This window comes from Prionailurus viverrinus, chromosome X (genome assembly GCF_022837055.1).
Source record: "Prionailurus viverrinus isolate Anna chromosome X, UM_Priviv_1.0, whole genome shotgun sequence".
NCBI classification, from domain to species: Eukaryota; Metazoa; Chordata; class Mammalia; order Carnivora; family Felidae; genus Prionailurus; species Prionailurus viverrinus.
This window is the reverse complement of record NC_062579.1, coordinates 104,966,196-104,982,394: the sequence shown is the minus strand read 5'-3', so window position 1 is coordinate 104,982,394 and position 16,199 is coordinate 104,966,196. Positions and strand designations below refer to the sequence as shown.

Genomic DNA, 16,199 nt, shown 5'->3' with positions numbered 1-16,199 from the left:
TCCCCGGGGCAGCTGCGCAGGGCGCAGGCGCGCGCCCGCCTTTTGGACTACATTTCCCGGCAGGCCCCGAAACACCCGCCAGCCGTCTGGGCCCCTTAGCAAGCTGACGTGGGAGGGGTCGCCACTTCCTTGGCCTCCCCTGGGCCTCCAGCCGCTATGGAAGCCTTCCCGTTTCCGGTCTTAAGTGCCTCTGGAGCCCAGGGGCTTGGGTGGGACGTTCCCGGTTCCTATTCTAGGGAGGGCTTCTCTCCCCGTAACCCTACAGAAATCAGAGCGGTAGGGACCTCCGTTAACTCTGTTAGGACTGGGTCACTGATTCCCAAACCTCTCTGTGCAGGAAGAATTTCTTGGGAGAGCCTGGGAAAACTACAGATTTCTGGGCCCCTTCCCAACACCCTGAAGGACGGCAGCTTGCATGAGCTCGAGAATTCGCATTTTAACAACCTTTCCTGGGCTTAGGACTCTGGTCAGGCTCTCACAGATCGCAGTGGCCTTGGGCTACCTTTCTAGTTTCTTCTCTTGAAGACCCGAGCTTCAACCTCGCTACCCTGTGTGCTCCTCTCTGCCTACCGCCGCCACCCACGGGCTTCTGGGACTTTGGGTTCGCCCAGTGGCCCTGCCTCTTGTCTTCTGATTCGTGCCTCCCGAGCCCCGCGCTTAGGTCACATTTCCCCTCCTGGGTGAGTTGGCCCAAGGCCAGAGGGGATGCTGTTCCTGGGAGATCTAGTCCTCACATTGGTCCTCAGTTAGTGCTGATGGTGTTCGGACGCCAGACTTTAGTGCTGGTACTTCCCTCGTGGGACCAGGGCCTAGTCCTGCGTGGGCCCTGGACGGAGAGCCTCCTGTGATTGTGCCTCCCAGACCTGGGCGGAAGTGAGATGAGGGACCAGGCGTCCCACCGCCCCGAACACGCAGAGGCCCGGGCACTGGAGACAGCTCCCCCCGGGTCGGAGTTGGGCTGGTGGGCTGGGACTGGGGGCCAGGGGCATGCGGATCCTGCACATGCTGTTTATTGTCGCACGGGGCTCCGGACACCGTTGCCGGAGGTCGCGGCTGGTTTCGGGGTCAGGATGTCTAGGAACCTGACCATGGCATCTGGCCCAGGCTCCCAGGAGCAAAAAGGGCCCCTGTTGTGACACCCCAGGAGTTACTGTGCCTACAGTGAGGACCTGCCCTGCCCACCCACCCGCTTGCCCCCCGCACCTGATGGCCCAGACTGGTGGCCTCCCACTTGCGTTTCTGTGGCTCCTGGCGCTAGGTCCCTGGAAACCGTCAGGCGGCTCCTGGAGCTGTGTCACTCCTGGGTGGCTTTGGCCTGAGACGCGCACAGGCCCTAGATCTGTTGGTGTCTGAGCGGTCCCTGGCCCTCCTGTCCCCGGACATCCACAGCCAGGTGCAGAAGCTGTTTCTGCCTCTTGCAGCGTCTATGCAGAGAGCTTGAGAGATGAGGGAATAGGTGAGAGAGAGGGACAGAGAGAGTGCTTTTATCTGGTTTGGTTGGCCCCGAAGACTGGGACACCACGGAGACTTACTTCCCCATTCGGATTTTCTTGATTCCCCGGAGTAGAGCTTACTTGGGCAAGTGACTTTTTCTGCTTTCGTCTGGAACTGTGATCCTCCAGATTTTCCCCAGGCGCAGAGTGAACGGGGAAGAGGGCTTGTTCCACAGGGAGGCAGTGTTGCTGCTACAATGGTCAGTGTCCACTCGAGGTAGATCCTAGGGGTTCAGGTCCTGGCTCTGCTCACTGCCCACTGACGATGTGACTTTGGGCAGGTGACCGTTGCCCCTTGGGCCTCGCTTCCCGCGTGGCTCAAAGGCTTATGTGGTGGTTTTGAGGACTAAAGGGGGACCACCGTGTACGTTTGACGGCACTGCTGGCATGTTGGTGCTTAAAACTGTTAGCTGGCCTGGCCTGGTGGCCAAACCTGTAGGTCCAGCTGCCCCGGAGGCTGAGCCAAGGAGGATCACTGGAGCGCAGGAGTTCTGGGCTGGAGAGAGCTATGCTGGCGGGGTGCGTGGGCCAAGGTCGCCATCTCTTTGGTTAATCTCTCAGAAGCGAGAGACCACCAGGTTACCCGAGGAGAGGCGAACCCACCCAGGCCGGAAACTGAGCAGGTGAAAATTCACAGGTGGACCAGCAGTGGACTTGTGCCTGTGAATGACCTCCGCCCTCCATCCTGGGCAACATAGGGAGACCCGTCTCTAGACAAACACAACGGTTAGCCGTTGTTACCTTAGGGTCAGCAGTCCGGTCCCGTCCGCAGAGCTGGGTCTCAGTTGACGGTGAGCCCAGAAAAGCAGTTTGGCTTGAGGCGCTGAAGTCATTACCCCCACACCCCCCCCCCAAGTCAGGTTATCCAGCAGTGAGGAATGGGAGAACTGGTGGGGGAAGGAAAGAGGGAGTGGAGTACATCGGAAGATGTATGGGGGGAAGGTGTGCACTGGGAACGTCTCCCCACACGCTCCACATACAATCACATGCACACATTTCCACTCTTGAAGCCATTTGAAGCTCTCGTGGGGTCCAAAGTGACAAACCGGTCGTCTGTTATGAAAGTTTGTCCTCAGATCCCTGTAAGAATTTCCCTTGCCGTTTGGCCCTTTTATGATAAGTGATGGCAGGTTGGCTTTTAGGTCACAAACAATGGGCTGGGAACAGACATGCTTTCCAGGGAAACTTTGCCTCAGGGAACAGCGTTAACATCACTGAGCTTCAAGCTGTGGCCAGTGGACACTCAGGGAAGCCCTGAAGCCTAGAGTAGTTGCTACTTCTGGTTCGTTAGGTCTAATCAGCTTATCATCATCAATATAGTAGTTCTTGGTGATGTCTTGTGGAAGGGAACGTTGATCAAGATTCCCGGAACTAGAGGTGCCTCGGTGACTTAGTCGATTGAACGTCCAGCTCTTGATTTTGGCTCAGGTCCCGGTCTCGCAGTTCATGGGTTCGAGTCCCGTGTCGGGCTCTGCATTGAGACTTTGGAGCCTGCTTGAGATTCTCTCTCCCTGTCTCTCTGCCCCTCCCCTGCTCGCTCATGCACTCTCTCTCTCTAATATATAAACTTTTTGGGGCGCCTGGATGGCGCAGTCGGTTAAGCGTCCGACTTCAGCCAGGTCACGGTCTCGCGGTCCGTGAGTTTGAGCCCCGCGTCGGGCTCTGGGCTGATGGCTCAGAGCCTGGAGCCTGCTTCCGATTCTGTGTCTCCCTCTCTCTCTGCCCCTCCCCCGTTCATGCTCTGTCTCTCTCTGTCCCAAAAATAAATAAACGTTGAAAAAAAAATAAAAAAAAAAATAATATATAAACTTTTTTTTAAAAGCTTAAAAAAAATAAATTTTAAAAAAAGTTCCAGGGACTAAATGAGGACACAGATTTAGAAGTTGACAAATGCCCGAGGTGGGACAATGAAAATGTATTGCTGGCCTTGCTGGCTGAAATCAAATGGCTTCTGGTGGTATTTACTAACAGTTATCGAGGAAACACATTTGCCAGGAGCTGCATACCAGGTACCAGCAATGAAACCACATCTGAAATAGTACCTGTAACTGTGGCCCCCACCTGGGCGAGTTTACGGTAAGGCACTGTCATCCTCCAGGATGCATCTGGTGTCTACACAGGCTAAATCAGCAAAGTGAATTGGGGCACAGTGGGAATCGCCATTCCTACGTGTTTCAGGTCCTTGGTGGTGGCACTCACCCCTGAAATCCCTCTAAGAATGTGGCATTGCTTCTGGATTACTACTTTTCGTAAATAAAGGAAGTTCTAGTGGTTTCCACTTGGCCTTTCTCACCATAATAGCTGTCACTCCATAGGTCAGGGAAGAAGTGTGGGTATACCTGTTCCAGTTATAGTCTGAAACGGGGGAAATAATCATAGGGTGCATTTGGGGACTTAATGGGCCCTCTGTGAGACAGTACTAAGCTAAAACTGCATTAATCACCTGACCTCCATGAGCCCCCACTCTGACTGGTGGGCCACAGCAATGCTTTGGGTCTGCTGGAATTAGTGTCAGCTCAGAAGCAGTGTTCATTACTCCCCCAAAGGTCTGCTCATCTCCTTTTCCCTAATGCACAGTCACCCTGGTAATAGGCCGTAGGTCCCTTCGGGGGAAGGCTGGCTGAAAGATTAACATTCTATATTTTTGGCAGTGTAGTGAGGTCTTTCCTTAGGGGCCTTGTGTCCCCTTCATTCAAAGGGAGCTGGGTATAAAAACTGGCTCAGGGCACCTGAGTGGCTCAGTCAGTTGAGTGTCCGACTTCGGCTCAGGTCTTGATCCCACGGTCTGTGAGTTCGAGCCCCGCGTCGGGCTCTGTGCTGACAGCTCAGAGACTGGAGCCTGCCTCGGATTCTGTGTCTCCCTCTCTCTCTGACCCTCCCCCGTTCATGCTCTGTCTCTCTCTCTCTCTCTCTCTCTGTGTCAAAAATAAATAAACATTTAAAAGAATTAAAAAAAAAACTGGCTCAAATCTGGCAGTCGGTTGAGGGGCTGTGACTGTTTTGGTCAATCAATTTCAACTTCTGCACACTCAACCGGGAACACTTCCACTTAAATAGCTCAAGTAAGAATTTAGTAGACTGTCCATTTGCTTCTCTTCAAGGGACACCATGATCAACTATGACACAAAGCTCATCCCTGGATTTTGGTGGAGGGCATACACTGTGCACTGTCCAAGTTTTCCAACTTTTCTGTGTGTAGACAATCCTCATGAGAAAGAGTCGGGGAAAGTCTTTTAAAAATACCATGGTTCATGCCCACCCAGGGACACACACAAAAAAGGGGAAACCTCATAAAACAAGACCCGTGTACCTTATGATCACAAGCACATTGAAGTACAGGGGAAGGAAGAATCACCCTTCAACCTGCTTTCATGCACCAAGTACACGAAGTGGTCACAACTGTGAAAACATCGACACTAATTCTGCAAAGGGGTCACAGTTAGTTTCTGTTTCCTTTTACTGGGACCATCTCCACTGTCACCATGTCACTCTTCAACCGCTGCGGTGCCCAAGGTGGAGCCCAGCCCCTTCAGGGAGCACCAGATACGGAGGGGAGTCCAGATCCCCGCTTCTTGCCATCGGGCTTGTCCGAAGTCTCTGTCTGCAGGCGATGGAGGGAGGTTTGCTGTTTCTCTTTGTAGCATAGCACACACCAGTTGGAGTTTTGATTCTTGACCTCATTTTCCTGTGAACCCCAGGTCCTTTTCTGGTTACCCATCTTTTTTTCTCCTTCTGGAGTTTCCCAGTCACATACAGTTTTGGTTGATATCGACACATGAGAGTTAAGGCTCTTTTATCACATTAAACCCACGCTTCAAGGAACGTACCGTCTCTCCCCACTGTCGCCTCCCCCAGGCAGACCTTCCCCTGTCATCAAACTGATGTGGCTCTTCCTTGAGGCCTTGTGTCTTGAACCTAGAACAGTGAGGAGCCCCAGATACTTGAGAGGCACTAGAAAGTCACCCGGATGAGAGGCCTCACCCAGCCCCAATCTTGTGCCGTTACTGGCAAACGTCACCGGCATAGCTATTCTCTGCTGTTTTCATGAGATGATGTCACTACAAAACATCACACGTAAAACATGGGCCAGGTGCACACGTGTGTCTGTGCTGACCGGGGACAAGTAAGCTGGCCGATTGATTTCCTTTCTTATTAGTCCCTGGCCCTGGGGTCAATGTCAGATAACACTGGCCGGACTTTGTGGTGATAACCAGCTATGGGAAGGCAGGATCGATGGGCCCCATGCTCTCGTAGTGGTATTTCATACAGCAGGCCCAAGCCCCTTCCTGGAGGATCCCATGAGGTCCCTGCGAGGGTGTTTTGTTTTGGGAAGCAAATTGTGCTCAGAGACTGAGCAATGTATTTAACACAGGTTCGCTTGGGAATTTCATAAGCCACTCGCACACAGGGTAATGTCTTTTAAAAAGTTTTTAAATTTATTTTTGAGAGAGAGAGAGAACACAAGTGAGGGAGAGGCAGAGAGAGAGGAGCCACAGACTCTGAAGCAGGCCCCAGGCTCTGGGCTGTCAGCACAGAGCCGGACGCCGGGCTCGAACTCACTGACCACGAAATCACGACCCGAGCCAAAGTCAGACGCTGAACCAACGGAGGCCCCCAGGTGCCCCCAGGGTAATGTCTCTTAATAAATGAATACAGAAGCATCATGATCCAAATCGATCACACTGTTGTTCCAGGTAAGGGAGATGAGAGGAACCAGGCGCAGATTTAGTTGAGCTGTACCTTTCTATGAGTTGGTACTAGGCAGAGATGACTTAGCCAGCTGACAGCTGGCATGCAGCTACCACCGCAAAAGCAAAAGCCCCCGTGGCGAGAGCAGGTTGCTAGAGAACCAATGCGGCTACCGGTGTTGCTGGGCAAGAGGATGGCCTTCCCAGGGCCAGTGGGTGGCTTTCATCACTGTTGGAAAAAGAGGCGCCTTTACTGTGGCAGTAGCTAATTGCCCCCAAGGTCTCTGGAGAACTGTTTAGATCAGCGAAGTGTGGCCTGGCCCAGGCCAAACACTTTTGGATTGCCCTCCCAAACTCTGCGTAATGATAGCCAAAATGTCCCCTTATCTGGACATGTTGCTTCTTCGTACGTTTTTTATAGATAAGCCCCCAGCGAGGGCTTTCAGCAGCTGAGCTGCTGCGTGCTTATCAGTGAGAACAGACAGATGATGACGTCCCGACACAATCTGCCCATTCTTCTCTCAGAACAACTCTTTTGTCTTGTCAGAAGCAAGTGGATTTGAGATAATACCAAACCACTGCACAGCAAAGAGGCAGCTGAGTTCATACCTTTTATGTTCCTACTTTTACATCACGTACTACACGCTGTTATGCTCTGACATGTCTGTAAAGGAAACCAGAACAGATTTCAACTGGTTTTATACAAAAGTGAGGTTGATGCTGGGGACAGTAAGGACCACAGGGGCCACAAAAGAGTGTCTGTGAGACATGGGCCGACCCTGAGCAGGAGCCATGCCTCTTTGCGGCAGAGGTAGTGTGAGAGAGGGGCGGAAGGCTGCTGGGTAGAGAATCAGTGCCACATTTCTACACTGATGGAAACAAAGCCCTAGTACCAGACCTGGGGCAGGGAGGTTATATTGTTGTATAACGACAAAAATCCCTGAGTTGTATGATTTTTTTCAGGAAGTCACTTTATCTAAAAATTTTTACTGGAGCAGTAAAGGAATGTATGGATCTGAATGTCATAATCAGAAATTTGAGGTTTTAGACTCAGCAGCCTTTTAAGAGGAGGTTAGAAAGATTGCTGCCGAATCACTACATCAACACACAATTTTAGAATGCCCCAAATCGCCACTGCTGGTGTAAGAGTTACAATCTATCTAAACGTTTCATAAGAGTTGAGATAACTAATTCTTGATATGTATTACCGGAAAACCTACCAGCACGTTTCTTAACATTAGAAGTATTCCTAACTCTGAATGTCAGGACTCAAGAATAGCAAGGTGCGTGGGTGGCCCAGTCCAGTAACCAACTTATTCTTCTTGATCTCAGCTCAGGTCTGGATCTCAGGGCCCTGAGTTCAGGCCCCACGCTGGGCTTGACACCTACTTAAAAAAAAAAAAATAGCAAGAACAGTTGAAGGAAAAAAATGCATATATTTTAAGACATGTTTAATTTAACATCTTATCTTACCCTATCCTATCCTATCTTACTATTTGAAAGAGAGCCCCTCAGCAGGGAGCCTGACATGGGGCTCTATCCCACCACCTTGGGATCATGACTCCAGCTGAAATCGAGTTGGATGCTCAACTGACTGAGCCACCCAGGTGCCCTGAAACATTTATTTAGCTTTCGATCTAACTTGCAAGCAATTTTAATAAAAATTCCTTTCCATTCTTGAAATGAGATCTCATTTCTTTCTGATAATATTATTTCTTACTAAGAGTGGATTATATACATTTCCTCCACGAGAGAAAATGCTTAAGGTTACCCCTTGCCTGACAGTGATACAAAGGACGGGTGCAGAGCATGTGCGTTACAACGTAGGTAAATTCAACAGTGTCGCAAAATGGTTGCGGATGAAAAATAGTCATACTACACCAAAAAGAAACCTGATAAATCTTCCAGTAAACATTAATATCCTCAATTTATTCCTCAACCTGGTAAAGAGCATCTGAAAGCCCACAGCTAATATACTTAATGGTGAAAGATTAAATACCCCTATGATCAGAAACAAGGCAAGAAGATTTTATAGATGTCCCTCTTCTGGACTTTTATATGAACGGAACCATATAAAAAATGTGGCACTTTGTTTCTGGCTTCTGTCACTTAGCACAATGTTTTCAACGTTTGTCCATGTGGTAGCAGTATCATCACATCATTCCTTGGTATGGCCAAATAATATTCCATACATGGATCTATAATTTGTTTATCCAGTAATCATTTGTTGGACGTATGGGGTGTTTCTTTTTTGGCTGGTATGAATAAAGGTAAAATTCACATTTGTCTGCAAGTGTTTGTGTAGCCATATGCTTTCACTTCTCCTTGGGTATATGCTAGAGGTCGAATTACTGGGTCATTGGTAATGTTATGTTTACATGTTTGAAAAACTGTGGGGCTGTTTTGCAAAGTGTCTGCACAATTTTACATTCCTGTAATGCGTGAGGATTCCGGTTTCTCCATTTCTCTCCAGTGCATGTTAATTTCCGTGTTGTTTGGGGGTTTTTTTGGCTACCCTAGTGAGTGTGAAGTGGTACCTTAGTCTGCTTTTTATTTACATTTCCCTAGTAACTAACGATGTTGAGCATCTTTTCATGTGCTTTTTGGCCGTGTGTATATCTTTTTGGAGACATTTCCATGCAAGTCCTTTGCCAATTTGTAAATTGGGGGTTTGACTTTTTGTTGTTTAGTTGTAAGAGTTCATTATATCTCAGAATGGATCAAAGACCTAAATGTAAGTCGTAAAACTATAAAACTCTTAGAAAAAATGTAGAGATGAATTTTCATGACCTTTGGATTTGGCCGTGGTGGCTTAGATATGATGCCAAAAGCACGACGAACAAGAGGAAAAGCCAGGTAAATTGTGCTTTATCAAAAATTTCTAAATTTTCCATCAATGGACACTATTATAAGAAGGAAATGACAACTCACAGAATAAAAGAAAAATTCTTCAAATCATACGACAAGGTGTATTGTCCAGACTATAAAGAATTCTTACATTGCAACAAAAAGACAAACAATCCAATATTTGTAAATGGTCAAAGGACTTGAATGGACATTTCTCCAAGGAGTCTCCATGGCCAACACCCAGATGACAAGATGTTCAACGTGATTAGTCATCAGGAAAAAGCGAATCAAAACGACAATGAGATACCTTAGACCGGGGAGTTGACCAAGAACCCACATGAAGATTTGGGAGGTACCCCCTGCTACCTGTTAGGTCCCTCTGCACTGCTCGTGCTGTCTCTCAAGGTGCTATCTGTGAGATTCCTCCCCGTTGTCACGGGCCTCTAGGTCCCAAGACTTATGGATCGTCTTGCCTCCTTTTTCTGTGAGCTGCGTGGGAGAGGGTGCGCGAAATCGCCCCTCCGGGGACACGAGAAGCTGAGTCAGAACTCACATGGCAAGGGGACAGGCCCAGGGAGGAGGTGACAGGATGCAGAGGGCTAGAGTTGTCCTTCATAACCCAAGGTTGGGGGTGGGGTGGGGAGCAGGAGCCCTGATGTGCGGGCAGGTGGAGGGTGGCGGGGGACCATCCTCGACCAAAAGCGGGGCTGGGGTCAGGCAGCTGTCCCCACTGCCCAGGACAGTCGTGCCTGCAGCTGCACTGCTCTCGCGGCTCCGCCCTCTCTCTCCCTGTCTCCTGGCTGGTCCCCGGGGCTGGCCATGTCGCCAGGGCACCCTCCCCGCTTAGCTTGCTTCTCGATGCCAAAGTCCTCACTCCCATGCCGACTTACCCAGGGGACTGTCGCGCCCTGCACCCTCTCCCCAGCATCTCTTCCAGGGGACCCCGCATCCCAGAACTGCCGAGATGGGCTGGGGCCTTCAGTCCAGTACATTCTCAGCTTCCAGCCACCACCACCACCGACTGCCAGGTTTTCCCCACCCGGCCAGATAAGGGCTTGGCCGGTCCAGACTTTGGGGACAGTGAGAAGAGTCATTCCCTTCAGGGGGCCCAGAGGGTGTGACATTCCCATATTAAAATGCCCTGTGCTCTGACTTTTAAAAAATGAAATAGAACCAACAATGACGCAAGGCTGTCGTGTCTAAATGATAACCTGAGCATCAGAATAAGAAACCCCAAAGGAGTGTCCTCAACTTCCCGCCCTGCTGGTGGCCTGTTCTGAAACAATGTGTGTCCCTAGGCTAGTACCTGGGTTTTCCAGGGGAACCCAGAGGGTGTCTCAAAACCGCCTAGGGAGAGGAGTCTCTCTTCCTGGAGGGACCTGCTTCCACATCGCGGTTCCCTTTTGTCCCGGGTTAAAGGTGGAAGAGACCTGCCCCGCAGTGTGACCTCGCCATCCCCCGGTGTGGGAGAGCTCCTGCACTCCGTGTGACCATGAGTACGATCCCCTGTCCAGTGTAACTGACCTAAGAATGCTGTTCGGGCAATAAGAACACATCGAACCAAAAGGAGGAAAACGCAGCTTTTATTTCAAGAGCTGACACGAGAGAGGTGTTTGTTATTTTAAATCAATTTTTCTTTCGCATTTTCAAGAGGTGGGGGCGGGGGTGGGGGTGAGCAGGCAAGACCCATGGTTGTTTGGAAGGGGCCACCTGCACCGGGGCGTGGCTCAGTCCAGCATCCACACCCACATGGACAGGTCCACGTCACTTCTGTGCCTCCCCAGCTGCCTATTCAGTAAAAAGCACAGGACATTTTGGGAAGGCCTGGGGCGTCTTGAGGGTCTAGTTGTCTTCTCCTCGTTGCTGGGTGCGGGTGTGCTGGGTTTCACTTCAGGTTTTTCTTTCTCCATCACTCGCTGACGCCACAGACGGCTTCACGAAGGAGCACGACTCCTGGAAAAGATGATGAAAGTCAATCGACCCAGGGGACCCGGGGGGCTCTTCCCCCCCCACCCCCCCCACCACATGCACCTGTTTCCAGGGTAGTCCTCAGAGATCGCTTTATCTGCCTTGTTCCCTGCAACAGGCAAGAACAGTTAAAGAGAATCCACTCGAAGCATTTCAAGAAGGAAAGGATCTAAGGCTGGGAACTAGGTGCTGACAGATCTAAGGCCCGGAGGAGCAAAGGACAAGGGCTATGAGTGTGATGACAAACTGCGTTTGGAGACCGCACTCACCCCTAATACCTGACCTTGACCCCCACACCCCTGATCCCTACCACGACCCCCAGACTGCCCCCCCAAAAGCTTTGTGCTGTATTTCTGAACCCGACGCAGTGCCCGTTTTATCCAGTAGGGTTGGGGGTCGTCAGGTGGGTGGGCGAGGTAACGTCACAAAGAACTATTACATGTTATTGGTGGATATGGACGTCTTACCTCTCAGACCACCGAGCTCGCTTCAGGAACGTCTGGAAGAGAGGTCAAGGAGTGAGAGAGAGGATTCTTCTCCTCCTTGTCTTATCCTTCCTGCCCTGAGCCCCAGGGCCTGACTGGCTAAGCCCAGAGGTGTCACGGTGACTCACAATGGCTCTCAGAACCTTTTGACCACACGCAAGTTCCGAGCGCGGGACACGATCACCTTGGTTACTACCGGTTCACGGCTGAAAACTGCAAGTGGGCCAGTGGTGCCGGGGCCGGGGGAGGGGGGGGGGGTCAGTTGTCACCCACATTCAGTGACACCTGGATTAGTTGAGGACTATGAGAACCAGGTCAGACCTCCTTTGCCTGAGAGGCAGGGAGGGCCCAGCCTCCAAGCTATCGTCCCAAACCTAGTAGAACCACGTCAAGACACTAAGATCCAGAGTTCAGTCTCTAAAAGACCTCAGAAAGGGATGAGAACTATTATTAGTGTCCGACTAACACAAGACAGTGGCAAAACTGCCTTTGTCTTAATGGATTTCCTTCTTAGGAGAACCAAAGTAAACACCCAGGAAGTAGATCAGGAGAGGTTGGCTGACATCAGTTAAACACATAAGAAAATAAGTTTTGTAGACACTTCTATTAGGAAATACAACACAAGGAAAATGTCTTATTCAAACACGTCATGAGCATTGTAAAATACCTACAAATATAATTAACTTAAAAAAAAAAAACCTAGGGAAAATGTCCATGAACCTTTTCATGAGCTTCCTGTTTGGACACTGAAATAACATTTTTATTTATTTTGGGGGGGGAAAGGAAGGCTAATCTTTGAAATGTTATCGATTCTGCTCTAAATTCCCCTCTAAATGTGTGATTTCAGTGTGATCGCAATCATAAACCACAACAGGAATTTGAGTGTATACTTGGAACCAGTACCTGGGGTATAAAATGACCTTGAAGAGAAAATGCGAGGGATTATCCAAACGGGGGAGTTTTCCCTACTGGATATTAAAACTTACTCTATAGGATTAGCAATGAAACAGGAATTGACAAACACGTCAGTGGAACAAACTGGAGAGTCTAGACATATTTTCATATAGATGTGGGGATCAAGTAAGTGATAAAGCTGGCGTTTCACATCAGGTGTCACCTTTAAGCAGTATCTTATGACTAAGTTGGTGTGTGTGTGTGTGTGTGTGCGTGCGTGCGCGCCCTTGCGTACCCATGTTGCGTGTATTCTTAAAGTGCTGAGGAGCTTCTGGGGCCACTTGTTATCTCTCCTAGAGGTAATTCTCGATCCCGTCAACTTTTACGGGCTTTTTCAGTCGTGCTTCTTCCCGAAGCCGGCTCTGGTGTCAACCGGTCATGGAGAAAGGGCACGGAGAAGTCGGTCCCAGCGCGCCCTCGCAGAGCATCAAGAAGGCAGGTGAATACCTGAAACCCACCTGGGCCTGTTAAAACGTGCTGAGCTTTTTACTGGGGCGGCAGCTGGGGAGGAACAAGAAGGATGAGGCTCTGACCCGGTGGCCGTGGACACTCACACAACGGTCACCAGGGTGGACGTGGCCTTTGCCAAAAAGCCATGGGACTGACCCACCCAAGATCCTCGGGGGTCGTGAAAAATCCCAGGAGATGGTGTGGGTCCACGAATCCTTCCCCTGAGGAAACCACTCAAGTTGGAACATTGATTTCACTTCTCGTGGGTCCGTGTGTTGCTTGTTCTCGTGCTCTCCGTGCTTCCGACTCTGTGCCAGCCAAAGGCCACCAACGTGTCAAGTCCTGCTATTCACCCTCAGACGGCGTTTCCTAACTAACACGGCAGCGTCTGGGGGATTTGGAATCGAGGGGGGCCCCCTTTGGAGAGGCTGGAAAGGCTGCTGAGTTTACGAGCGAAAAGGCCTCACACCTCCAACTTACTAAGGAGACGGGTCTTGCAGGAGGCCGCTCGGAGGTCTCAGAGTGTGCGGGGGACAGTGGGAAGAAGTCAGAATCCAAATAAGTTTCGAAAGGGGGGGACTGGGGGGAATGAGGACAGTTCTCCATGTGGGGGTCTAATGGTTGGAAACGGGGAGGGAGGCATATTCTGGCTGAGTCGCAGTGGGATGAACGTGCCACACCTGGTCCCCCTTTCCTACTTAGGCCTTTAGCCCGGGCCAGGCCCGAGCTGGGAGGGAGCGGAGGCATAAACATTGGCTTCTCTGGGGTGTCAAGCCTGCTGCCTTACAGACTACAACCTACACCTACATTGTTGTGGGCTCACTGCGGACTGGAGATCTTGGGACTTCTCAGCCTCCATAAGAACACAAGCCAATTCTGTTTCTGTTGCTTTTTGGTTTACCGTTTTAATTTATGCTTTTTTCTAATTAGGCTCCATGCCCAATGTGGGGCTCAAACTCACGACCCTGAGATCAAGAGCTGCACGCTCTACCGACTGAGCCAGCCAAGCATCCCATAAATACTGTTTATTAAGGCTCCCCACGACCTAATTCTTTCTCATAAATCTGACTCTATCAACCTACCTACCTACCTGTCTGTCTGTCCATCCTATTCGGTCTGTCTCTTCAGAGAACCCTGACTAATACTGTAAGAAATGCCAAATCTTGCCAGCAAGCTAGGCAAGGGCCTGGAACACGTTCTCCCTCCCAGCCCTCAGAAGGAACAACGCTGCCCACTCATGACCTCTGACTTCTCGTCTCCAGAACTGTGACTCCATACGTTTCTGCTATTTCCTCCACCGAGTTTGTGGCTACAAGTCGCAGAAGAGAATTTAAAAAGCAGCCTGCTCTTTCCCCCTTGTAAAACTGAGTTCCCCAGTTCCCAATTGTTGCGAGGATAACAAACACCCAGAGGTTAACGCACTGTTCTTTTCTTCCACGTTTATGGCCGTTTTTAAAGCGGCTGTTATCTCTTAGGTGTTTTTTCTTTCCTATTCTATTTGCTTATACCAGTTCATTCTGATTCCTGACGTTTCTAATGTGGCTTCATTTCAGCAATGGCTTTATTTCTTACTGTTTTTTTAAGAAGTATTTTTTATTTTATTTATTTATTTATTTTTTATTTTAGAGAGAGAGCATTGCAGGAGGGGGAAAGGGGCAGAGAAAGAGAGGGAGGGAGAGAGAGAGAGAGAGAGAGAGAGAGAGAGAATCCTAAGCAGGCTCCATGCTCAGCAAAGGGTCCAGAGGCACGGTTTGACCCATGACCCTGGGATCATGCCCTGAGCCAAAATCAAGAGTCAGACACTCAAACGGACTGAACCCCTATTTCTTCTTATTTTTACATGAATTTTGCCAGCTCATTGTTATCTGTTTATTTCCTTCTTTATCTTATCATTTCTCCTTTATTTTCATTTTTTCCATTATTTAAAATTTCTTAGTGCTATTAAAAAAAGAGTATGCGTAACTTTCTCTTACACTACCTGGTAGTGATTCTTTTCCCTAGAATGATACTTTCTCTGCCTTTTGTATTTTTTTTGTTGTGTTACTTTGTTCCCTTTCTTCTTTCTTCCTTTCTTCCTTTTTTCTGATAGCATCAACCCCCCATCTCATTTATTTAAACTTCTGCTTACTACTTGATTTCAATTACAGCAACCTTAACTCAGCCCGTCACTGCTTAATAACAGATTGCGGGGCGGGGAGTGTGAACACAGGGAGGGTCACTGGTAGTTAAACAGGTAGTTCTTATGTGATTCCCACTTCTGATTTTACTCCCCTTTATGTTTTTATTTTTATTTTTAAGAGACAGAGAGAGTACTTGCATGCACGAGTGGGGGAGGGGCAGGGAGAGGGAGACAGGATCCAAAGGGGGCTCAAACTCACAAACCCTGAGATCCTGACCTGAGCCAAAGTCGGACGCTTAACGGACTGAGCCACCCAGGCGCCCCCGATTTTGCTCGCTTTTGTTGGCGCTAGAATCTAGAGGGCTCCCTGCCCGCCCGCCTGCCTGCCTTAATGTCTCCTTCTCTTGTTGTTTTTTCAAAGTTTATTTATTTAAGTAATCTCTACACCCGACGTGGGGCTTGAACTCCCAGCCCCGAGATCAAGGCTTGCATGCTTCTCCAACTGCGCCAGCCAGGCGCCCCCTTCTTGCATTTAATGACATCTGCACGTCGTATAATACCTGCAGATCTTGTCAGAGCTCCGCATCCTTCCTCTATATGTGGTTTGTGTCTGATTCTATTCCTACTATTATTGCAAATGGAATTTCATTCCCAATATTTTAACTTTTGGCCCACAGCTATCACAATGAGTCTCTACTCCCTATTCTACAAAAAGCCACTGGGAGGCAAGTTGGGGAAACTAAAAATATCTGCTGAAACCTCATGGAGGAACACAGTATAGAGCTCTAGGCAGCATGACTGAGTGCTTCCATCAGGACGTTTGAGCCACAGACCAGGGACAGCCCCAAGTCACTACGCCCTGCTCAGGTCTCAGCTTCCTTGCGTGTAACATGAAGGGGTTAGAGGAAGTCCGTTCTAAGCCTTCCACAGTTCTAAAATGTTACAACAGTAAATGTGATTGCATGAACCACAATTGAATTATTTCAGGGAAGAGGGACACTTTTTGAAAGGTTTCTCTAAGTGTGCTATGTGTAGGAGATTGAACAGGCAAAAGTATGTTGCCAACGTTTGTTTGTTTGTTTGTTTGTTTGTTTGACTGATGGCTTCACGTTGACCTGTGTCAATGAGAACTGCGTGTCCCAAGGAACAAAGTACTTTTTATGGCAATTTTGCTTCCAGAGAGAAGTCATAGTGT

The 16,199-nt window shown here is 49.4% G+C and overlaps 1 protein-coding gene across 1 annotated transcript; it reads right to left on the bottom strand.

Moving 5' to 3' along the window:
- Nucleotides 1-10,588: 10,588 nt before the first annotated feature.
- Nucleotides 10,589-12,514, bottom strand: LOC125157372 (embryonic testis differentiation protein homolog B-like). Its single transcript, XM_047844015.1, has 3 exons — nt 11,464-12,514; nt 11,060-11,105; nt 10,589-10,981 (listed from the first exon to the last, which is right to left on the bottom strand). The coding sequence occupies exon 3, from the start codon at nt 10,936-10,938 to the stop codon at nt 10,756-10,758; it is 183 nt and encodes a 60-aa protein (XP_047699971.1). The 5' UTR covers nt 10,939-10,981; nt 11,060-11,105; nt 11,464-12,514; the 3' UTR covers nt 10,589-10,755.
- Nucleotides 12,515-16,199: the final 3,685 nt, after the last annotated feature.